Here is a 26,537-nt window from a genome sequence, read left to right as displayed (position 1 = left end):
ACTTTATATTGTCTTCTACTGGCAGCTCTTCGCTCTTGTCAGTTGTAATCCAGCAAACTGCAAAGTGTCAGTCAATGTTTTCGTGTAGCAGATACGAGCACATAAGAGCCTATCTGTCTGGGCAGAACAGGAAGTTCGTGCTTGCAGGCCACATTCCTCATTCTTGCATTCTTCTCATCTCTACACAGTATCACTACCTTTACTACAAGGATATTGGTCTTCATCATCAGTTCAAAGTCCATATTTTCTACAAGTCCGAGACTTGCGAGACTTAAACCTTAAATTGATGAAAACGTATGAAAACCGGTTTGCTCACCAATTGCTAATTTTTCCCAGTATTCAATATTTACATTTGAATACAAGCACGACGGTTTCAGATGAGATTTAGATTCATCATCCAAAGTTAAATGGCTGTCATGCGATCTTCTTTCCAATGATTTAATACGTTTCTTTGTTTCAGACACGTCCACCCCTCCAATTTTTCCTATTCCATGTGCTCGTAATAAGTGAACAAATCTTAGCTCAAAGCAGGTATTTTGTTTGATCTTGCACAAACACAGTTGACAGTTATATCGCATTTACATAATCAGGGGTTCTGTTACAAATGCAGTTAACACATTCACGCCCGTATCCGAGTTACTGCCTATAGCGCATGACCATGCTGTGGACCGTATCCGAGTTAGCCCGGATAAGCGTAACCTTGAACTGGAAATAATATATAGACAAGAAAAGTGTTCCACCGATCAATACTTATTTATTGTGAATGGATTATTACACTAATACCGGTTTTGGCCTTTCATGGCCATCATCAGCTAGTACATAACATTTATAGTCATTAGACAACATTACAATGATGTTACGTTAGATCATCCAGATGTCTAATGAAGAATGGAAGTAAAATATATTGAATCCAATCAATACGGAAAATGAAACTTATAAATAATAACCTTGAACTGGAGCTGTTCCTATGCAGCTGGGATCTATTTTGGTCACAAACATGTGCAAGTGAGATGAAGATAATACCCTTATGAATGCTTCTACTCACCAGAAACCACATGACCATGGCGATTTTCCCTCCCAATGCACTTCTTTTGTTTTGTTTCTGAAGGTAGCCTAGCGCTGGCCCAACTAGCTGCGTAGTTGGTTTGTGATTGCACAAGCGTGTGTATAATCGAGTTCTGAAGTGTAACCATGGCGTGTAAGGACAATATAAATGATGTAAGTGGTGCAAATTTACAAAGCACAGTTTTTCAGCTGCTTGAAAATTATCTTGGCCAGGGGTATACAGTCTATATGGACAATTATTACAATAGCGTTGAACTCGCGAAACAATATGGGAACAGAACACTGCCGTATGTGGAACAATACGGTCAATAGGGGTGTACCAAAAGATCTAAAGGAACATCAGGGAATTCTCAAATGGGGGGGGAGTGAACCCGACATACAAGTACAATCACCTCTCTCCGACATTTCAGCTCCAAGTCAACGTCCCGCGATTTTGCCACCAAAAAGGGCACCGGCCAAGGACCACCATTTAGGTTAGATGGGACGAGAAAAGAGCATATTCTCTTGAAGTTAACACCATCAAGTAAAGTCAAGTTCCCCTCAAGAAGGTGCAAAGTGTGCTTCAAGAATAAAGTTATTAGTGAAACACGCTATTTTTGTGGAAAGTGTGGTGTTCCATTCACCCAGGAAAATGTGACATTACCTACTACACCATACAGAAATACTAGAGGACTTCATTAAGGTATGTGGAAAATTTTGTTTCCATATCTTGTTTAGTTTAGAACTTATTGTGAAAAGAATCCGTTGTTGTTTGCTCTGCCACTAACAGCTGGAATAGCTGGGCTAGCCCTTTAAATAGCCCGCTCAGATGATGGGCGTGAATGTGTTAAAAGAATGGGGCATTTGCAAGCCACCACGTCAAAAAGCAATGAGCATTTTTTCTTAAACTCGTCAATTTTCTGCTTAAACGAATCCTTATTTTCATCCCGAGTGTATGATTATCGAATGCTGTAATATTTATCATGCAACGCTTTTATAAGTTGTACAATTGTCTTATCTGTAACCGTTTGGATGGATGCTTTCTGATACAAACCAATTATTTTGTTAGCTACTGTACTGACAACGTGTGAAAAACTGATGCTCTTATTATTAACTTTAAGCGCCAAGTGGTATCTCTCCTGTGAACAACACCGAATCACATCATCACCAGTAGGAAGCTTGTTTGATGAAAAGTCTTTAGGTGCACCAAATATAGGGCAATCAAATACCTGTCTTGTGATGAGTTTCTTAGGTACAGCCACAGCATACCACCGTTAAGTCACAAAGTTGCACAAAAATGCCACAACACAAAACAAACATCGAAATACAGTAGATGTAAATGCCACAATAGTAACTGGAAGAGCGAATGACACACACATCAAACACAGTGCAGACTGACACAACAATGGCGCGGCGTGATGGCGTGAGTGGTAGGTGGGCAGAGCGTCAGGGTCTTTGACCCGAACGAGTTACGACGAGCGCGAGAATTTGTTAGATTTGACGGCTGTTGCACGAACGAAAGGCCTTAACCGATTTGAACCATTCTTTTTTCTAAATCATTATTGGTTCGAGTAAGAGTCAACTAGAGCTATTACATTTAAAAACTGACAAGTTAAGCAAGGTAGAAAATTATTGTAAAAATATACATTTTTCCGAATTTCGGCAAACTTTAGAGCACGTGCGTGACCAGAAAAAATGATCCTGTTTTGTTTCTTTTCTTACTCCATTTTATTCTCCCCAATTCGCAACTTTTCTGCGGTATTACGACTTGTAAAAAGAATGTCAAAAACATATCAGATGTAAGGCTTTTCAGGCGTTTGCTCTATTAACCAGTGTTTCGTCTTAGGTCTGACACCAGACTCATCCGAGTGCTGGGGTGTATGCAGGTGAACTTATCAGAAGCCCTTGTACGAGGCACAGTCTGATAACTACTTATGGGAGATAAATCTCCACAATGGAATTATTGCCTGCCTAGCAATTCCGAATGGAAAATTCTAACATGGAGGGAATTAGATATTTTTCACCAGTAGAGCATGTCAAAATGTCAAAAACATATCAGATGTAAGGTTTTTCAGACGTTTGCTCTATTGCTCTATTGGTGAAAAATATCTAATTCTCTCCATGGGAATTTAGAACTTTCCATTTGGAAAAAGAATTCGAGTTTTTTTGGCCCACCCTAGTAGTCACAGCTCGTTTTTAAGTTCTTCATCGCTGTTAAATCTTTTTCCCGCCAGAAAGTCTTTGAGCTTCGTAAAGAGATGAAAATCCGAAGGGGCCAAGTCCGGGCTATACGGGAGATGGTCAAAGGTTTCTCACTTGAAATGCTGCAAAAGTTGTTGTGTTATCGCAGCTGCATGAGGCCTGGCATTGTCATGAAGGAGACTGACACCTGTAGACAATAGACCTCGCCGTCGATTTTGTATTGCCCGCCGTAATTTCTTTAATGTTTCACAATACGCATTAGCATTAATTGTGTCTCCACGGGCCATAAAATCAATGAGCAGTACACCTCGGCGATCTCAGAAAACAGTTGCCATGAGTTTCCTGGTGGACAGAACTGTCTTGAATTTTTTTTTGGTTTGGTTGGTGAATGAGCATGATGCCACTCCATTGACTGTCGTTTACTCTCAGGTGATGCATAACAAACCCATGTTTCATCCCCAGTAATGATGCGAGTCAGGAAAGAGTCTAATTCATCGGAATAACGTCCCAGAAACGTCAGTGCTGCAGCCATACGCTTGGTTTTGTGCTCCTCTGTAAGCATGCGAGGGACCCACCTTGCACAGATTTTGGAATAATGCAGATGGTCTTTGACAATTTCATGAACAATTGTTCGAGACACATTAGGAAAATGTTCACAGAGTTCATCAACTGTGACGCGCCGATCGTTCCTCACGCATTCGTCTACTGCGCTCAGCAGTTGGTCTGTAATGACAGATGGTCTCCCTGAACACTCCTCATCGTGTGTATTCCCCCTCCCCAGGTTGAAGTTGCGACACCAGCGCCGAACAGACGACTCGTCCATCACATTGTCTCCATACACCTCCATTAATTGGCGATGAATATCACAAGGTCGAACATTTCGTGCATTAAGAAATTTAATCATGGCCCTCACTTCACAACTGGCAGGGTTCTCAATTTGTTTAAACATTTTAAACAATCACAGACACAACACAGGCAATGCTAGCATCGCGCAACCTCGTACAGAGTAGGCAGACAAGCCACTGACGCGGTCTGACCTTGGCCAGCGGCTACCCGAGTCGTCAGCGCTTCATGCAGCGCTAACGGGTACTACTTTCCGGATGGCCCTCGTATAACGACACTAGGCTTAGTGACATTATAAGCCCACAGAAATTCTAAGCATTAAACAAAGGGAAGGTGAGTTAAATGACACTTACCAAGAGGTATTGTAGAAGACCTTGGAGCTGTGGTACACGAAGGTAGAGGCCACCTGTGATATCACATCCTTGTTGCAACAGGCTCAGCTCTTCATCAAGACTGCACACGTCTATAGTCACATTCTGCAACAAGGCGTATAAGAAGCACCTGCACTTTGCTCTCAACTATGGCAAATACAATAACATTTCTCTAACATTCGCACTACAGTGGTTTTAAATATATTTCTCATTTTGTTTTTGATATCCATATGCCCTAAGTTTGTAGGTATTTATGTAACAAAATTTAGGAACATGTTATTTCTATTGTATTTGTAGACTGAAGATAACTGAGTAATTTGTTGTAAAAACTATATTTTTATAGCAATTTATAACCTCAAAAAGGTGGGGGGAGGGGCTTATAGTATCCAAATTTAATTCTGGATCCAGAATTTCACCAATTTTTCTGTATGGTCCTTCATGGCCCTCTTCAACCACTCTCATTTGGTACAAAATTTCATCCAGTTTCATATTTTAATATCTTTTTCAATTTCTGGGTACTGGTGTGTTTGTGCCATCACTGTTAACTTAAACAGCCTGTTGTAACTGATCACTAACCACCATTGCCACACAAACTGAGGACTGAGGGCTACAGCTGGATACGAGTTCTCAGAAATGAACATAACTTTTAGCTTCTTTCCCCCTGGCTAGACAATGTGTTTTACCGTGGTTTTAATCTTGCCTCCCCATTCTGCTTGATCTTGGGCATCATGTGGTCTTCATATCAGCATTCACTGTGTCATGTGGGTGCTGCTTTGGATGTCTGCGTGGTCATTATCCATTCATTTCAAAGGTGTGGATGAAATTGGCAACTGTTCCAGGTGCAGCACGCAGGACGTGACCATACCATTCGAGACTTCTTCCCCTGCTTTCTCAGTGATGTGTGCCATGCCCATCTGCTGGCGAACGGTGTAGTTTCTGACACGATACAGGAGTGTGATGCCGATCGAACAATGGAGTATACGCATTTCCATGGTGTGTAATTGGTGCTCTGTAGCTTTGTCAGCTGGTTAACATCCAACACTGCATAAAGCAACAGGACGTAATACCATATGGTATATTTCAGACTTCCGATGTGGTGACATCCTTCTGTCGCAAAGTACGCCTATGATTTTCCTCCATCTCGTCCATGCTGTCTTTATCCTAATTCGGACTTCATCACATATCCCAGGCGAGACCCTAGATATCTGAAGCTTACGGTCTTTGTTAACCCCTTAACTGAGCATTAATTTTCCATGTGTTGCATAATTTTATTTTTAATTCAGATAATTTTTCTTCAGTAACAAAATGTTCAAATATTGTCAATGGTTCGGGATTACCCCCATAGTTAGCATGAATCCCACTACTGCTGCTAAAATTGAAACTGTTGCGTTGCTCTCCTAACGTAACCCAGTCAGTCTGAATGTCTTAAATTTCTTCACATTCGTGTCTGTCATCGTGCGTATGCTGTTCTATGGCTGAGAATCTTTTGTATTTGATGGCATTAATACAAACACAGAGACACAGCTTCTACGGGATTGACAACGATTTAGATATCATCGAAGTTATGAATAAAGGGCTTCTTTTAGACCTTACAGAGCAGTGCTTTATTCATTTGGACCAATATTACAACCCTAATTTTAATCTCAATGAGATATCTGAAAAACCGACCATCTTATTTGCCGTACTTATATCAATTATTAATAAGCTCAAAATGCCTAGAGATCAGCCATTATATAAAACAGTTTGCAACATGTTAGCGTATTACCCTACCGAAATCCACGCCCTCCTGACCCCTACTCGCCTCTGCCTGCAATCTCTCCCCCTCCACCTACATGACACGCCCCGATTCCCCGCTAGTACTTGCGGCTTGCTGCCTGACACATCGCTCGCTAGTATCCCGCACTAGTTCCTCTTTAGCCTTCTGCTGGTATGTGGTGCATGAGGTGAGTTTCTATTTCAAAAACTGTTGATTTTCTTTCGCATCCTTTTACGTTATTTTGATACAGTTTTCAATCCTTTTTAGGTCTGTTTTGAAAAGATCTCTAGAATTGCATTTCACCACCTGATGACATAGTGCTTTGTGAACTCATACTCGTCAAACTATGGCCTCAGCCACTCACATGTTCTTTTTACTTCTGAGATCTAGAAACTTAAAACCATCTGGCAACCTGACAACTAAGCTACCGCTATATTTCAAGCAAGATTTATTTGATTCTTGAAGCCGACCAATTTAACTAGGCTTACCACCTATATTCTAATGAGGAACTATTTTTAACAAACATTAAATAACGAACAGCTGTTCTCTTTTACAATATAACAATACTGGACACTGTTACTAATTTTATTTACATGAGTATTTTTTACGTGATAGAACGTCTAAAATTTTAATACTATAGGAATGTTAATACTCCAAATTTTATTAGGTGTATAAGCTGTTCAGACAAGAGTATTTTAAAAAGATGTCTTTTGTTATTTTACACACAACTGTAACACAAAACATCACTAGGTAATAGATATCACACAACTGTAAATAGATCATTTTACCTTTATCGTAAATTTTATAAGAGGTATATTTGAGAGTTTTTATACATTCAAAATTTTGTATATATCAACGCTATTATGAATTGCCAATATAGAAGAAAGTTTATTTGTGTATTGACATGTATGTAATTTACTTGTGTCCTTGTGTATCTAACTTTAGGCTGATGATGGCATAAATATGCCGAAACCGGTCCCTAATATTTATGAATAAAATGTGACATTTCAGTGTATATCACATTTGAATTTGTATTGAACAGGTGGAAAATCATATACTTTCATCTCTTAATTGTAGTCTCTGTAATACATTGCTCTAAGTTAAGCCTAAGGGCTTCAATTGCTGCTAGTATATTTTCCATACTAATGGCAATTTTAATACCTCCAAATGTGACACTTAGAAATTTTCAACTGTGAATGAAAATATTAGTGGCTTTAAAAGTTCAAAAGCACTCAGTTCAGCATATATTAACACATAGAAAATCAACCATATAACAAGAACACATCAAACTCATAAATTATTTGCCACGTCCAGGACATAACTTTCACTTTGCAAAAAGGAACTCCACGTCCAGGGTGTTGCGATTGTCTATTAATTTGACAGCACTATTAACCTAGCTATCATGCCCCAAAGTGTAGGGTGCCACATATATTACCCTCCCCTCTGTACAAGTAAAATAGCCCGACTTTATGAATTAATATTAAAGTTAGCACGAAGTAGGTCTCAGGGCAATTTTGGGTGGTTTCTAGCTAGGGCTTGGTACACAAGGCAGGGTCCTATCTACAAGAAAAATTTGAAATAGACTAAATAATAGTTTTTTTTTATTCAGAAAATGCATTTCAAAGTGCACATCACCTTACTGTTGATAGTCGCTGTCTTCAACATTGCCTTTTGATGACCCGTGCTCCCAGTTCACCAGGCTGAGCTGGGCTGGAACACGTTCTGGAAGTTGCCAATATTACGTTGAGATAAGGCCGGAACACCCAGGTTGGTTTGATATGGGTTTGAGTCTCGAACTTTTGACGTTCTGGACGGTCTCCAACGATGTTGCGGGGTAATCACTCGTCACATAATTTACACGAGTGTCCAAATTTACACAGTCTCCCGACAATTTGGTTTAACAGCACTGTTTCATATAATATGGTTGGGATATGCCGTCGAATTCACTCTTAATCTTGTAGATAGAATTTATAAGTTCACTAAAGATGAAGTGCGGGTAGCATCGAGATTGGAAGAAAATAAAGCACAGTTCATGAATGGAAATAATGAAACTGAAAATTGTTCACGTACTTGGCACAGTTCGTGGTAATTTTCCACTAAATAAAGTAGCACTTCACATTGAAAGAAATGTATGACTGCTCTAGAGTTTATCAAAGACACTGCTGTCAGTCGTGAAACAATACTAAACACTTTGACGAAGAAATAAGGTTGAAATGAAAATCACAGTTCGTTGTTAGGCGCACTTGACATTAAATATAATAGGTGATTGTTCAAGAGTTTATCAAAGATACTGCTGTCAGTCACACACAAATAATTTACACACTGTGCAGAAGAAATAACACACAATTTTGTTTGAATTGGATAAAGAACACAGTTTGAGTTCGGAGTGAAACCTTGGTGTCGTAGCACAGGATTATGGTAATCACTTGCGTTAACATTCATGTGAAAGTTCGAACACTTTCATAAACACTCTTGTTTATAAATTGAAGTATGCTGACTGAGATTTAACAAAATGTCACAGTTAATATTATAATGTAGTAGTGTCACACTGAAATTAATGTGTGTTCAGAGATTAAGTTTTGCTGACAGATTTTAAAAATAAATATCACAGTTCCTAGTACATCGCAGTTGTGTCACATTTAAATTAATAATGATTCCGAGACTAATTTTCACACAGGTCACATGGTGATAAACTAAGTTCCACAAGAACGAAAATAAGTTATATCGAGAAGTTTCTACATGCGCACAGAATATAAGTTCAACTCAACTGTTGTCACCTAAGTCCAATACATGACTTGTCATAATCAGAGTTCCAACACGCGCACAGACGATAAGTTCAACTTGATGGATATAATCCAAGTCTACCACAAAGACTTTGAATAATTAGAACTTCAACACACGCCAATATTCTATGTTCAACTTCGACTAATAGACTCGATGTCCATCATAAAGACTTGGTTACTTTGTAGTTTAACACGCGCACAAATTATAAGTTCAACACGACTGTCAGAGTTCAAGTTCCACATGAAGACTTTGAATATTCGAAGATAGCCTCTGTCAGCACAGCGTGGAGAGTCAGGTTGGACACGCAGCTATGACTGTGTGATCGGGTCTAGTGTGCTCAGCTTATATTCAATTTGGGGCTCCTACGTCATCACATAACGAGATCTCTTTGAGGCTGATTATCTCGCGAATCCCTCGACGGATTTACTTGAGATTCACAATTTGAGACGTTTATGTTATCCTCTTGAAAATGGTGTATCGCTCAAGTCGCTGTAATTACTATTAGAGAAGTTTTGAAATTTTGTTCAATCGAATGTTCGGGAACGCATGACGTTCATATCCAGAACGTACCAAGCCATGCAGGCTACATGTGGCATCAGGCGGGTAGTCTATATTGTCCCTGCAGCTATGCCGTACACACAGCTGTCGCTGGCTCGCTCCTCCGAACGTAAACAAACCAAGTTCGCTCTCAACGTCTTGCGTGATGATGAAGTACAATTACTCGTCAAAAAATACGGCTTGTACAGGTCGTAACCGGTACAATATATAGATAAAATTGACTTGATTGGTGTATGTATCACATGTTGTTATATGAATTAAAATTTTCAGTGAGTAAAATAGGTTAGTCCATTATATGACTTAATTTTCATGTCCGTAAATATATGACAAACTTGATAGATGTAAATTAATATAAGGAAGTAGTATTTCAAGTGGATCTTTTGAACTCTCTAACTGCTCTATCTTCCATTTCTTGTTCGAGATCTTTCCAGAACTTCATAAGATCCACTTGAAATACTACTTCTTTCAAGAACCTCGTCTGTTCCTTATATTAATTTACATCTATCAAGTTTATCATATATTTACGGACATGAAAACTAAGCCATACCTATTTTACTCACTGAAAATTTTAATTCATATAACAACCTGTGATACATACACCAATCAAGTCTATTTTATCTATATATGATATACTGTCACTTTGGGAGTGGCGACCCCATCGTACTAACAGCCTATATATGCTTCATTCATTACATTTCTGACCCAGTCAATGACTGGAAAACAGGCTGTAGGTTTTCATTTTCATGATATATTGTATTTTGATCTGGTCGGCCGCTCACCATCAGCTGGGAGAGGCCAGAGCTCCGCCTCCACTCTACTCCTGTAAAGTGCCAGGCCATTTTTAGTGGAAATACATGCATTTTAACATTCGCGTATATCTACCAGTATATGTCAAATACCGGCAAGAAATTTTCTACACGTCGACTACATAAAATAAACAACTGATTTTGAGTGATATAAAGAATTAAAAAGTATTATTGTTGATATTATGGTTGTCGATAACATTTACTTTTAGGAAGAGAAAAACATTTTCGCACTTTGTCTCTCAATATCTACTTTGAAAATACCATCTACGATGCAAAAGAATATACGTGATAATGTAGAATTTATTTCTAAATATAATTCTATAAAATAATTACATTGAACGGGAAAAATAAAAATATAAAAAAATAAAATTCAAACGTATGTCACTAATAAAAATAAGACAATTTTACTCACCGATAAAATTCATGTATATACTGATGTATGGCAAATACTGAAAATACATTTTATATGCGTGGACTAGATTGTATAAAAATAGTTCTGAGGTATTAAAAAGTAAAACATAATTGTTGAGATTAGAGTTTTTATTATCACGGAAATCCCCTTTCCTAGTTTTTCGGTTCCAGTATCTATTTTTAAAAAACACTTTACAATACAATATGCGTAATTAAATATCTATGGCATTAAATCCCTGGTGGGCCTTGGTCTACCAAGCGACTGCTGATCAGTCCGAAGACCTACAGTTTACGAGGTGACGCATGGTCAGCGAGACGAATTATCTCGTTCATTATTCTTGGTTTTCTAGACCAAGGTAGCTCTCTCAGCCTCAGGTATCTCCTCGATTGTAATCACTTATGGTCACTTAGTTTGACTGGACCTCGAATCATCATTCAGACCCAGGTAAAAATCGTTCACCTGTCCGGGAATCGAACCCATGACCTCCGGGTGAGAGGCAGGCACACTAAACTTGACCCGCGGGGAGCGGCATTTACGTAATGATAGAGAATTTATTTCTGAACAGAATTATAATAACTGCTCTGAACGAGAAAAAGAAAAACAATAAAAATGCAAATTCAAATTTACTAAGTCACTAGTAAAAAGAAAAATGACAAAATGAGTTTACTCACCGAAAATTGTTGAGAAGAAGACTCATCACCAGCTATATAATGTTGTTCAAAGTTTGAGACCACTGTTGAAGCACTAACACTAATCATGTATCACCAACACTAATAGGAACAATAAAAAGCGTAATGCAACATCATATAAAATCTGTGTGTTTTGTTCAAATAGAACTTAAAATATATTTCGTTTATTTAGGGCACTTATGAAGAGCTGCACATTTAGTATGCAGGCCTCTATCGCACTTGATGCACACAGTTCGCGACCTGTTGCGGAGAGCTACATACAACGCACCGTCTTTCTAATTTACCTGACAAAAGTTTTACGCCACACACAGGAATATTCGTGATAATCTTTTGTCTATTCTCAAACAATTCAGCACTCAGAGATTCAATTATACTGGAGTAGAACTGGAGCCTAGTCATTTTCTTTCCGTTACAGTTTTCTAAATATATCAAATAAGCATTTAAGACCATTCTCGAAATTATATTGAATGCAAATTTTTTCCAGAATTTCAAAGTTCTACGTACATCTAAATAAAAATACACCATCATGTCATTTGTATCAATGCCCCCCATATAACAAAGTCTAAGATCACATTAGGTTTCCTCTTGGGTTGATTAATGTTTCTAGCAGTTGCAGGCACTTTTTCTATTGCAGCTCCGCGTGTACTCATAACCACCACCTTATTTTTTTGAGGTTTTTCTGTTTGGATCCCACTAGTAAATATTTATAACAAACTAATTTAAATGGTAGTCCCTTCCTGTTTCTTCGTACTAAATGTTCCAACTGAACATAAATGTTTTGCAAGGGGGATTGACGTAAACCTTTCATTAAATAATTTCCTAGAGACAGAAGTTTCGTCACTACAGTGTAGGCCAGTCCATTAATTCTGATTTTGTTTCTGTCTTCAGTGGATCTTGCTCCTTAGTAGGTCACACTTGTGATGGCACTTAGTTGCTGATGAGGAGTATAATGATGTCTAAATAGCCTATTAGCAGAGGCTGGAATCGAGCACAGGGATCATAGTTTGGAGAGCCAGGAGGAGAAAGCTTACTGTTGTCAACTAAATGAAAAAATTTCAAAAGAAGCTCAAACCTATTCCTTGTGAACATTTCACCAAACCAAGGGGTAATGAACTGGTCTACAGTACTCCAGTACGAAACAATGGTACGTTTTCTTATCAGTCCCATATTCATGATGACAGCAATGAACGCCCTTATTTCGTCAACTGTAGTGCGTCTCCAACATCGAGAGCGGGAATTGGGTGACAGTCAGCGTAGCAATTGGTCTCTGTGACTATAAAGTTTAGCAAAGAAAAAGTGAAAAATAAATTGAAGTATGATATGGGCGGAGAAGCAGGCGGAGGGACATGTTTAGGTCCAGGAATTTCCATGAACGAAATAGGAGGCTGAGGTACGTTGTCAGGTTCATTGGGAGAAATTTCCATAAAATGTTCTCCAGAGACATCATCATCATCATCATCATCATCATCATCATTTTCGTCATCATCACTAGTTTCATCAACCACAGTATTCACAGTAGCTTTACTGCCATTAGAAACAAATAAACGCCTCTTCTTTAGCTGTGGTGATCCCGGGGGCGTGTCTGGTATAATTTCATCACTACTCTCTCAGCTAAATTCACTATCGCTATCCGATAAATCATCCGCGTTCACTTCGCATTGTTCCAAATATTCCATTAATTTATCGTCATCACTACCTGCTGATAATATATTACGTGAACAACTAGCCATGTTGCTGTCACAAATACACTCAACTGCAAGGAGCAATCTCGTACTGACCAGTAAGCGGTATTTCTAAACACAGGAAACAACTCCTGTGAAAGCTAGAACACACTCTTAGAAATTCCAAAGCAAGGTCAGGCACACAATAACTTGTAGCCCCTTTACTATAGGTTGTCCCAAATGTATGTACGTCACTATAGGCTGCCACAAAATTATGTATATCATAGAATTTTAAGCCGGCCGATGTAATCGGTTCTGACAACATTCCACCAGATATTTAAAGGCCGACCTGATCGGCTCTGGCAATTTAAAGGGCGGGTGCTCGCAGCACCGCCTGGCTCCAAGAGATGATATAGATGTTGATTCCCATAGGGAACATGAAATATTTGTCCTGAATGAGTAAATTTATAATACCAATATAATGGTCCGTTATTGGACATTATAAATTTTCCAGCTAACTCGTTCTTGGTTGCCTGCATTTCGCCCTCATGTACTGAGTTGGGCTCATCAGTTGGTCCTTAGCACACCTACCAAGACGCAAGGCTAGTGCATACCGTGGAGGCCACTGCATAGGCTACTTGAAGCCACCAGCATTGCCAATGCACTATGAGAGACTATGTCTCACTTCCAAAAATTGATGCCTGTTGGTGGCTTCAAGTAGCCTATGCAGTTGCCTCCACGGTATGCACTAGCCTTGCGTCTTGGTAGCTGTGCTAAGGACCAACTGATGAGCCCAACTCAGTACATGAGGGCGAAACGCAGGCAACCAAGAATGAGTTAGCTGGAAAATTTATATGTCCAATAATGGACCATTATATTGGCTCCAAGACAGTTAAGTCCAAGTTGAATGCTCTAAACAATTAACCAACGAATATTTTACGAGGCACTTCTTTTAACTAAAAAATGGTTGCTGTAATTAGCCCATAGATGTATTTACAATGATTATAAACATTTTAAAATGAATCAAGCTGTTAAAAAGATAAACCAAATCCTGTATATATTACATTGACTGTAAAGCAATTAACAACCTATATTGTTATTACATAGTGAAAAATCATTCTAGTTTTGATATTTTTTAACTGTATAAATATTATGGTGTACACCTCTCTATGTAAATTATCTTACGACAAATCTTGTAACATACGCAAATGTTTCAGTTCGTACACAGATTTTTCAAATTATTTATATATATTATTTTCAAGAACCTATGTTAATGTAGTTTTATACAATGTCTTTGTATACTTTCCTAGGCTGATGATGGCATACCTTATTGCCAAAACTGATCCCACAAATATGACCAAATAAATATGTGATGACTTAATAATTACCACAATTTTTAGTATTGAATAGGTAGACCTCGACACCTAATATTTTTGAATGAGTTAGATCTACAACTAACGTGTCATTTTTCCTTCCATAGAAATACAGACCTTGTAGTGGAAATTCTTCAGATTTACTGCACAATTCAGCTCTAACATTTTGTTTCCCTCGTCTTATTTTGTTTTGGTCTATAACATGGGAGATATCAAAATCGGTAATTAATCCTACGTCGTGCCAAACACTTGATGCGATTGCAGCAGTAGCACGATCAAAAACTCCATAATGATCTCTCTGTAATGCAGTAGATTTTAGCTGAATTCTCATCTGCCAATTATCAGCGAGAACCTTTCTTGGAACTTTAAAATCTTGATCGCTATTGCTACCTCTATTAGAAGGATATTGGTCTTCGTCGTCAGTTTCAACAACATTTACATTTGAATGCGAGCACGAGGGTTTCAGATGAGATTCAGATTCATCATCCAAAGTTAAATTGCTGTCAAGCGATCTCCTTTCCAATGATTTAATACGTTTCTTTGTTTCAATCACATCCAACCCTCCAATTTTCCCTATTCCGTGTGCTCGAATAAGTAAACAAATCTTAGCTCTATAGCAGGTATTTGATTTGATTTCGCACAAACAAAGGTTAACAGTTATATAGCATTTACATAAATCAGGGGTTCTGTTACAAAGGAAACTAACAACAATGGGGGTATTTAGAAGCCGCTACGTCAAAAAGCAATGAGAATTTTTGCTTAAACTCGTCAATTTTAAGCTTAAACGCATCTTTATTCTTATCCCGTGTATATGAATTTTGAATGCTGTAATATTTATCACGCAACGCATTTATAAGTTTCACAATTCGCTTATCTGTAACCATTGGGATGGATGCTTTCTCATACAAACCAATTATTTTATTAGCTACTGTACTGGCAACATGTGAACAATTAACGCTCTTATTAACTTTAAGCGCCAAGTGGTATCTCTCCTGTGAACAACACCAAATCACGTCCTCACCAGTAGTAAGCTTGTTTGATGAAAAGTATTTAGGTGCACCAAATATAGGGCAATCAAATTCCTGTCTTGTGATGATTGTCTTAGGTACAGCCTTAGTATATCACCGTTAAGTCACAAAGCTACACAAAAATGTCATAATACAATAACATTGAAATACAGTAAATGCAAATGCCACAATTGTAACTGGAAGAACAAATGAAACACACATCAAACACGAGGGATAAGTGCAGACTGACACAACAATGGCACGGCGTGGTGGTGAGAGTGGTACATGGGAGGAGCGTCAGGGTCTTTGACCTGAGCAACTTACGAGTGCGGGAAATTTTCTGATTTGACAGCTGTTGCACGAGCGAAAGACCTTAACCAATTTGAACCATTCTTTTTTCTAAATCATTATCGATTTGAGTAAGAGTCGACTAGAGCTATTACATTTAAATATTGACAAGTTAAGTAAGATAGAAAATTATCGTAAAAATATACATTTTTCCTCATTTCAGCAAACTTTAGAGCACGTGCTCAACCGGAAGAAATGAAACGATTTTGTTTCTTTATATACCCTGTTTTATTCTCCCCAATTCACAACTTTTCCGCAGTTTTATGACTTAAGAAAAGGACTTTGTATTTTTTCGGCCCACCCTAATGCACATGCTTCGCTAGATCATGTCACCAATCTAGAAATCCGGAAAATCAGGAGAGTTGCCCCGAGACCCGACTTCTGTGGTATGACGATGTAATGAGTAGAGAAGGTTCATCTATTGTACAGACGGCACTTCGTATCATGTGGTTGGCCCAAGAAATGCCTTCATCTTGTTCCAAATGATGCGCTTAATAGAATCAAGTGAAGACTGGCTTGCAAAACACGTGACCCTGCGCTACTGGACTGGTGCTGGCATCTATAATTATAAAGTGCGAACACAATATACTATAAACAAATAATAATAATAATAATAATAATAATAATAATAATAATAATAATAATAATAATAATAATAATAATAATAATAATAATAATAATAATAATAATTGTACCGGGAGGTACACCTCAACTCCGCTCATTCAAAATAAGCGCCTTAATGAACTCCTCTATCGACCAAAAGGTGAAACTGATACTACATAAACTTGGAACTTTAATCAGAAGATGTCACTACTGAAATATTAAGTAATGTGTTATTGTGAAGTTTACTAAACTGACTGAATTTATCCTTGCTTTGTTTTGCTATACATCAAGAAGTTTGGACATTCTTCCATACATGTCACTACCAAAAAACTCTGATCATGCACTCTGGTGCAAGGTGGAAGAACTTATAACTTAAAGAAGTTTTGTATTCCTAGGTTTTCCATAACTGAATCTATGTTCATTTATTTTTGGGTTGGCAACATTTCTTTTTCTTTCTGCCAGTTTTGAATTTGGCCAATCATAAATTTTTGTAGTTAATTTTCAACCAATCCCGCATTTCTTGTTCACTTTGAATTTGCCAATAAAAAGTGAGAGGGTGTGGCTGGATTAGTCCTGAATTCTCTCGAACCTTCCCTGAGGGTATATAAACTGCAGCTTTTATGGCTACCTTGTCAATTGACCGCCGTCTTTCTAAGTGTGTGTGTTAAGGCAGGAGGTGGGCCTCTTTCTTTGGCCGGCAGAACATCTACAAGGTAACGGCCATGTAAATTCTATCTTTCTTGCTGTCTCCGCAAATTTATCTGAGGGGAAGGTCCGAATCTTTAACTATGTAACAAACTTTTCTAAAATGTAAATCTTCTTTCGGTTTGAGGTGACTACAATTTAGTAACTGTTTTTTCTGTAATGTATAAAGTTATTTCCATACGAGCCACCTCAGTAGTTTGGGAATAGCCCCAGTTTCATCGGCCGAGAGCCCTGTAGATATTATTTTTTTCATGGTCTGGGAGCGTTGTGTATGCCTCCATTCAGTTTGTGTTCGGGCCGTTTATTTAACCTTCTTTTTAGCAAACGCCCTGTAGGTTGGGTACTAGATTCCCCTGTGTAAAACTATTTCAATTTGTAAGTTGTGCCTTGAGAGGCCAGAGATTGTAAGATTTTGATGTTGCCTTGTGTGGGCTGGAATAAACTGAGAGCCCGTTAGCTCTTTTCAAGGTTTTGTAATAGTGAAGGGTGCCTCTGGAAGGCTAGACATTGTAATTTAGGGAGCAAGTGCTCTCGAATTAGGGGATTTCTGCCCTTGACTAAATTATTCCTCATTCTGAATTGTAAACTTAAGCTGGTAGCTCAGAAATTGTAAAACTAGGGGCTTGAAGCCCAAAATTGTTAAACGTCTGGATCTTGAATTTTTCCAAGTCTCGTTTCAAGATTGGCATTGTACCCGATTTTTCATTGTGATTTCACCTAGTGGAAAATTGTTATGTTTGTTTTTATAATATTGAAAGAAAGATAACCTTTGTTAACATTTTAATTCAATTCTTCGTATTGTAGTTAGACCCATTCAAACCCGCACCTTCTTTTACCCTCTCTGCGTTCCACAGATACCCCGGAACACTAATAATAATAATAATAATAATAATAATAATAATAATAATAATAATAATAATAGACCACTTCTTTCATAATATTTCCTTTTATTTGCTTCTCTTTCCAAGTAACAGACAAACATTGGTAGGATGTGTAACATGTGTGATATCACACACACACACTCTCTCTTGAGATATGAGTAGCATCTTCTTTGGCGTCACACCATCTGAACATGCAGTGCTCATACTCTGCTCTCTGTTATTTTGAAAGTTTTCTAATTCTATATTTCCTCCCATTCAATACAACGTGTTCTGTTTATAGTCTAGTAATACATGTTTAGGCCCTGGGTTTGGGACATCTTCAGTGAAATATCTTTAAATTAAAACATTAAAACATCTGGGATAATGTTGCAAACATTATTGTAACACATAAAAACATTTTAAATTTGCTATGAATGATAAACAGTGACTACGGTACATGAAAACATGTACACAATTAAGACATTGTCCAGTTCTTGAATGAATGTGTTATAAAATGATTTTTTGTGTCTTGTCGACGTAAATTCTAAAGAAAAGCATGGTTAGTTAAACCATGAGAAACAATCACTGTAGTGATGTGTTGAATCTATTTCCCTTGTTGATAAACTTAAGTTTTATTTGATCCTGTATTGACTTGTTAAATAGTTTATTTTGGGTCCACCTTGTCAGTACACTTTTAATGATTGAAAATTATTTATTCATACATGTTCAGGAAAAAGAAATCTGCAGTTCTAACTTTTCAAAATAAGCACTCTTATCAACTGGCTAAAATTTTCAGAAAAAGGATCATGAATATCGCATACAAAACTGATAATATTAGTAAGATAATTTTCAATTCAGATAAATTGCGAATAAATGTATATTTACTAAGTCAGGAATTTACAAATTGACATGGCAAACATGTAGGCAGTGACAGTCTGTAAGAAGGTACAAAGAACATGTTAATGCAGTCAAACATGGAAGATATTCAGTAATGGAAGAGCATATGGTTGAAAAGCAACATAAAATTACAGACATTTCTAATGACATCGAGTTAATACATTTGGCCAAAAACAGAAAATTCATGAATGTTTTAGAAAGTTTAGAAATTTATCTTGCTTTAAAAAATGACTTTGAATCAAGTTTAAATGAGAGAAGTACAGATGAGAACCCATTGTATAAACTAACATTTAATCATAATGGCCTAAGGAAGAAAAAGAAAAGAAGAAAAACTTGAAGATCTTAAATTTATTTAGGTATTTTCATTCAACATAATCAAAATATTAAAATTTTATGTAATGATAATTTTCATAATATTTCACTACATACATACATACATCATTATAGACCATTATGCCTTTCAGCGTTCAGTCTGCAAACCTCTGCGAATTTACAAACGTCACCACAATCCTCTATTTGCAACTAGCGCTGTGGTCTCATTTAGTTCTATACCTCTTATTTCTAAATCGTTAGAAACTGAGTCTAACTATTGTCGTCTTGGTATACCTCTACTTCTCTTACCCTCCATAGCAGAGTACATTATTCTCCTAGGTAACCTATCCTCCTCCATTCGCCTCACATGACACCACCACCAAAGCTGGTTTATGAGTACAGCTTCACACTTCGAATTCATTCCTAAATGAGCATATATCTCCTCATTCCAAGTACCCTCCTGCCATTGTTCCCACCTGTTTGTACCAGCAATCATTCTTGCTACTTTCATGTCTGTTACTTCTAACTTATGAATAAGATATCCTGAGTCCACCCAGCTTTCGCTCCCGAAAAGCAAAGTTGGTCTGAAAACAGACCGATGTAAAGACAGTTTAGTTCGGGAGCTGACTTCCTTCTTATAGAATACTGTTGATCACAACTGCGAGCTCACTCCATTATCTTTTCTGCAGCTTGTTTCAATCTCACTTACTATATTACCATCCTAGGAGAACCCACAACCCAAATTCTTAAAATTATCTACCTGTTCCAGCTTTGTATCACCAATCTGACATTCACTTCTCTTGGATTTCTTACCTACTAACATCAATTTAGTCTTCGAAAGGCTAATTTTCATACCATACTCATTGCACCTATTTTCAAGTTCGAAGATATTAGACTGCAGGCTTTTGGCACAATCTGCCATTAAGACCAAGTCGTCATCATAGGCCAGACTGCTTACTACATTTCCACCTAACTGAATCCCTCCCTGTCACTTTACAACACCCTTGAAAGGGCCTTGGCCTGCCCAGCGACCATTGCTCAGCCCGAAGGCCTGCAGATTACGAGGGGTTGTGTGGTCAGCACGACGCATCCTCTCAGCCGTTATTCTGGGCTTTCGAGACCGCGGCCGCCATCTCACCGTCAGATAGCTCCTCAATTCTAATCACGTAGACTGAGTCGAACCAGCCCTCAGGTCGAGAGAAAATTCCCTGACCTAGCCGGGAATCAAATCCGGGGCCTCTGGGTGAGAGGCAGGCATTTTACCCCTACACCACGGGGCTGGCAAACTATGAATAACAAAGGTGAAAGGTTACAGCCTTGTCTAAACCCTGTAAGTATCCTGAACCAAGAACTCATTCTACCATCAATTCTCACTGCGGGCTAATTGTCAACATAAATGCCTTTGATTGATTTTAATAATCTACCCTTAATCCCATAGTCCCCTAGCATGGCGAACATCTTTTCCCTCGGTACCCTGTCATATGCTTCCTCTAGATCTATGAAACATAACTGTCTATTCCTCTCGTAGCATTTTTCAATTACCTGGCGCATACTGAAAATCTGATCCTGACAGCCCCTTTGTGGTCTGAAATCACACTGGTTTTCATCCAACAATTTCAGGTCTAATTTCATCTATTCCTGCTGCTTTATGACAGAGTTTATTTACCATCCTTTCCACTTCCTCAAGCGTAATTTCACCTACATCATTTTCCCCCTCCCCATGAGCTTGGTCGTTTGCGACACCACCAGGATGATTTCCTTTTATGTTGAGAAGATTTTCAAAATATTCCCTCCTCCTGTCCAGTGATTCCCTGGGATCTATGATGAGTTGAATTACTCAAAACACTGTTCAGTTCCTTTTTCCCTCCCTTCCTAATATTCTTTATTACTGTCCAGAAAGGTTTCCCTGCTGCTTGACCTAGCCTTTCCAGGTTATTACCAAAATCTTCCCATGACTTCTTTTTGGATACAACAGCTATTTGTTTCGCTCTGTTTCTTTAATCAACGTACAATTCCCTGTCTGCATCAGCCCTTGTTTGGAGCCATTTCTGATAAGCCTTCTTTTTACGTTTACAAGCTGCTCTCACTTCATCATTCCACCAAGATGTTCGCCTTTTCCCATCTTTACACACAGTTGTTCCTAGGCATTCCCTTGCTGTTTCTACTACAGCATCCATGTATGCCACCCTTCTCTTTCTATATCATGAACCTACTTACTGTCCACTTTTTGGAACTTCTCACTAATCCTATCCATGTACTTCTGTCTAATTTTGTCCTGGAGATTTTTCTATCCTTATTCATTTGCTGACAGATTTCATTTTCTCTATCCTAGGCCCAGAGATACTTAGTTCACTACAGATCAGATAGTGGTCTGTATCAGCGAAAAATACCCAAAAAACCAATATGTTCCCAACAGATTTCCTGAATTCGAAGTCTGTTAAGATATAGTCTATTATGGATCTGACCGGGCGAGTTGGCCGTGCGCGTTGAGGCGCGCGGCTGTGAGCTCGCATCTGGGAGATAGTAGGTTCGAATACCACTATCGACAGCCCTGAAGATGGTTTTCCGTGGTTTCCCATTTTCACACCAGGCAAATGCTGGGGCTGTACCTTAATTAAGGCCACGGCCGCTTCCTTCCAACTCCTAGGCCTTTCCTATCCCATCGTCGCCATAAGACCTATCTGTGTCGGAGCGATGTAAAGCCCCTAGCGAAAAAAAAAAATTATGGATCTGGTACCCCTAGCCTCCCATGTGTAGCGATGAATAGCCTTATGCTTGAAGAATGTATTCATAACTGCTAAACCCATACTAGCACAGTCCAGCTTCCCATTCCTATTAGCTTCCACATCTTCCCCACATTTACCAATCACCCTTTCAGTATCCTTCAGTTCTATTTCCAACTCTTGCACTGAAATCGCCCATTAGCACTATCCTATCCCTGCTGTTGACCCTGACTATGATGTCACTCAATGCTTCCTAAAACTTGTCAACATCCTCATCTGCACCCTCACATGGTGAATACACTGAGACAATTCTCGTCATAATTCCTCCAAATGTCAAATCTAGCCACATCATTCGCTCATATATGTGCCTAACAGAAACTACCGTATAATCCTGAATACCACCCGCCACCAAATAAGACCCGCACCCTAAAATTGAGATGGCAAAATACGGAAAAAGTAAAAAATAAAATAACTTGCATACCTATTTAATTTTCTTCAAAAATACCACAAATATAAATTCAAACAGCTTAGTATAATCATCACGAAAATTGTAAATAAAATCGGTCCAATACTCAGATCATTCACAATTCACCATCGTCATCTGAGGTTTCACCACAGGAACTTTCGTCGCTGGCATCTTTCCACAAATAGTCGTCCTCACTATCGTCCACTGAATTTGAAATTTACATTTCTTAAAGCTTTTGGACACTGATCGTTGGGAATGCGCGCCCATGCAGTCTGCATATTAGTCCCACTTCAGGCCTCTTCACTAGTCTGGTGGTGTTAACACGTGATCACCATCAGACATCCACTCGGTGCACACATGTGATCACCATCAGGCATCCATCCAGTGTACAACTGTTTCATTGCAGTTTTGAAAGGCCAGTTCACGCACACATCCAACAGCTGTAGAATGGAAGAGAGTCCTCCGGGAATTATCACAAGACCGGTTTTTCCTTTCCTCATCATATCTTTTACAGTGTCAGTTGTATGTCCTCGGTAACTGTCCAACACAAGCATGTTTCGTTTCTGTAACAAAGCTCCTGGGCGACTTTGATCACAGTCCACAGTAATTTATATTTAATGTTTGCCTGTATTTTCTCATTGGAGTTTACCCTACTCGCCACCCAGTTACTTCAGATGCCTTAGCTTTTAGTGGGCCGCCTGTTTGCTTTCGAGGCATTCCCCTTTGCTAGTTTTGCTAGACATGTAATTTTTAGATTAATTTATTTCCTTCAGGGTTTGCCTCTAGTAACTGCGGCACTTGATGCACGCTAGTTTTTCCACTGCCCCCCATCAGAAGAGTTTTTGGTGTGGGAGTAAGTTGAACTGGCCTCTGCGCCAAGTTTAAAAATTTCTGATTTCCCCCCGTTTCCTTTATGTTTCTCAGACGTCTTAGAAAGCACGTTAACGCCCATTAAAGGTTATATTTGTATCTTGTGTTTCCTCTTATTTTCAAGATTGTATTGTAGAACATGGATTATGCTAAGATATATTTAGTTAACCTCTTGGTCTAAAAGCAAAGATCTTCTCAAAATATGTCTAAACTTGTATTCGTAAATTGTGTATCTGGATTATGTTGATAGATGAATTTTGTTCGAAACTTACCTTGTAATGTTCATTTTGAAATAATATTTTGAAATCAAGAGATCACCGTTGATTTTCTGGAAACCCGCAACCTAATCATCTCTATGGCCTTTGGTAGGTTCCTCAGCCCACGTTCCACGTTCCTTGTTTATAGCCGTCAAGTTACCCAACCTGATATTTTGTTTGTGTGCTTTCGGCGCAGTTCATGTGATGTCTATTGCGTGTCTAGTGTTTAAAGTACCATGTAATTTGAATTATTTTCCTCCCTTTTAACTGTGTATCGTGTAACGCAGAAACCCGGTTACTAGAGAATTTTGCTTCTTCAAATAAATAATGTGACGCTGAAAGGCCGTTAATTTTTCTTCATACGCCCCAGGGAGACGTTGTGAAACAGACGTACGTCTCCGAATGCACAAACCCTTTCTCTGATAAAAGTTTCAGATCCATCCGCGCCTTGCAGTAAAACCCTGTGTTTTGTTCTTTTGAGATCTCTAGTGCTTTCAAAAGACACATTTCACTAGAAACACCATATCCCAACTCGCATTTTTCTATAACAAATTTGTGGAGTCGTTCTTCAATTTCTGGAAACACTGCACTCCGCCCGCAGAACACTATGCGATCGCCGTTACTTTTTGGAAGTTTTTCCTTCTTCTTCTGCTAATCACGAACACATGATTCATCAATATCGTACTTTCTGCCAATGACACGATTTCCGTATATTTCAGCTTCGCTTACAACTTGAAGTTTCTCACGCACAATAAATGACTGCAGACACCGTTTCGTATCAATTGCTTACTATCAAGACAGCACTTTCACGGGACAGATATGGAACTTGAATGTGAGCGAGGTAGACTTCCGTAACAAACAGTCTCGACTTTTGCAAAGTACGATATCCCGTTAGATCAGCCCACCCTGCATGCCAGCAACACTTGTGAAACAAATGACGATCGAGCATCCGCAGCAGGGGCTTTCATATTTACCCATATTCTTTGATGTAACCTATTTCATTACCTTACATTTCGCGTTTACATGCCACTGTAACCGTATTGAGAAAAAATCAATCTTGTTTTCTAGAATGCAACTTAAACACAATAATTCGCAATTACAAAGAATGGGTACCTTCCACCTAATCAATACGTTATTATATCTTGTTACTATACAGTACCGGTTTCGACCTTCACAGAGGTCATCCTCAGCTAGTCATAAGATCTAAAGTTAACATAATTTAAAAACATTACTAAATCTAACGAAGAATGCCATATGATATGAGTGATGATATTCAAATATACAATGATATACAATGATATTAAGTGTCCTCTCTGCAAATAACCTTACTCCTTGTGGGTGGGGTTAACTTCCAATAAGTAACCAGGGGAACCTGACCCCTACAGAGCGCGTCCCCAGGTGGCGGATAGGGGGCTCCTACAGTATGTAGGGCTGGTTGAAATAACCAATACAACCCACGGACCAACAGGTAGCCCAATTCCTGGGGGTTTTAAAATACTGGGACACCCTCTCTCCAGGGGACATAAATATGGAGGGCCCTTGCCCTGGGTTAAGGGTGAAGACCTCAACGGCATCTACGGCGGAGAAGATGGACTTCGGTACGGCGGAGATGGCGGAAGAGGCAACCCATCCTTCTGGGGTGTACAGATGGAACCTACTGCCTTGTAGGACGAGGAAGGCATCCTCAAAGGCTAAGGGAGTAAACCCTGAAAGAAAATCCTCTTATGCGTTAGGCCTAGCAAGTCAGCAGGAGAGTATTGAGTATAGTTGCTTTCAATAAGAAAAAGAGCCTCGGAAAGAATATTATAGACCGGACTGACACGTCCTCTCAGACAATTGTAAAGTATAATGACCGTAAGGCTGATGATGTACAATGTTCTGAAAGGAAACCCCAAGTAAAAAAGAGACCCAAATAACGAATTGGAACCATGAACATTCTATCATTAACTGGAAAGTTAGAAGAACTCATAGACATGATGGATAGAAGAAAAATATCAATATTGGGATTAAGTGAGACCAAATGGAAAGGGATTGGATGTAAGACACTTCGTGGAGGTTATAAATTATACTGGAGTGGACAGGAGAAGGTAGCGAAAAATGGTGTTGGATTCTTAATTAACGAAAGGACTGATGCTACAGCTGAAGTTATCTGCAAAAGTGATAGAATCATTAAAATGTCCATGAAACTGGAGAACACTAAGTACACCATCATACAAGTGTATGCCCCACAGACAGGCTGCAGTGAGGAAGACAAAGAGAAATTTCGGCAAGACCTGGAAGATACTGTTAATGAGGAAAATATTATTATTGGAGATCTAAATGCGCAAGAATAACAAGGTACAGTTGGGATGGCCAGTATAGAACATTGATTGACTACGTAATCACAAATAAAGATGGTGGCAGGTACATCACAGATGTAAAGGTCATCCCTAGTGAAAGCATGGACAGTGACCACAGACTGTTGGTAGTAGACTTCAAACATAAGACAAATGAAACGCAGAAACTTATTACGAAAAAACCAAGGATTAAAACTTGGAAGTTGCAAGAAGTCCAAATAAAGGAAGAATACAAACTAAGGATTCAACAGAGTTTGCCGAAGTGTGAAGTAACCAGCGTTAATGAAGAATGGAAGGCCTTCAAAGACACCTTTGTGGGAGAAGCCAAAAACCTATGTGGAGTTACAAGTTCTATCAAAAGAAAAAAGGAGACACCATGGTGGAATGATAGAGTGAAAACAGCGGTGAAAGAAAGAAACCAAATAAAGGCGGCACTGGACAAGGAGAAACAAAAACAGGGACAAGAACGAAATGAACAAGACAATACAATACAAAGACTTCAAGGAGTATACAGGAACAAGAAACTTGCTGTAAAGAACATTGTAAGGGAAGAAGAAGAGAAGAAATGGAATGAGTTTGCAGACAAACTGGAAGAGGACAGTAGAGGAAATATGAAATTGCTATACAGAGTAGTGAAAAACAAGCGAAGGGATC

General features: G+C 38.7%; 1 protein-coding gene across 7 annotated transcripts in view; it reads right to left on the bottom strand.

Moving 5' to 3' along the window:
* Tfb4 (transcription factor B4) overlaps positions 1 to 26,537 on the bottom strand; it is a 245,087-nt gene that overhangs the window by 148,592 nt on the left and 69,958 nt on the right. For 6 of the 7 annotated variants that reach the window (XM_068228558.1, XM_067151038.2, XM_067151037.2 and 3 more), the window contains one exon: positions 4,443 to 4,565. The exons of the other annotated variant lie outside the window; for it this stretch is intronic. In XM_068228558.1, the coding sequence (XP_068084659.1) occupies positions 4,443 to 4,565 (123 nt within the window). The remainder of the gene's footprint in view (positions 1 to 4,442; positions 4,566 to 26,537) is intronic. 7 annotated transcript variants of the gene reach the window in all.

The sequence above is a fragment of the Anabrus simplex genome, chromosome 7, assembly GCF_040414725.1.
Source record: "Anabrus simplex isolate iqAnaSimp1 chromosome 7, ASM4041472v1, whole genome shotgun sequence".
Taxonomy (NCBI): Eukaryota; Metazoa; Arthropoda; class Insecta; order Orthoptera; family Tettigoniidae; genus Anabrus; species Anabrus simplex.
Note: the sequence above shows the minus strand (reverse complement) of the source record. Positions and strands in the feature narration are given on the sequence as shown.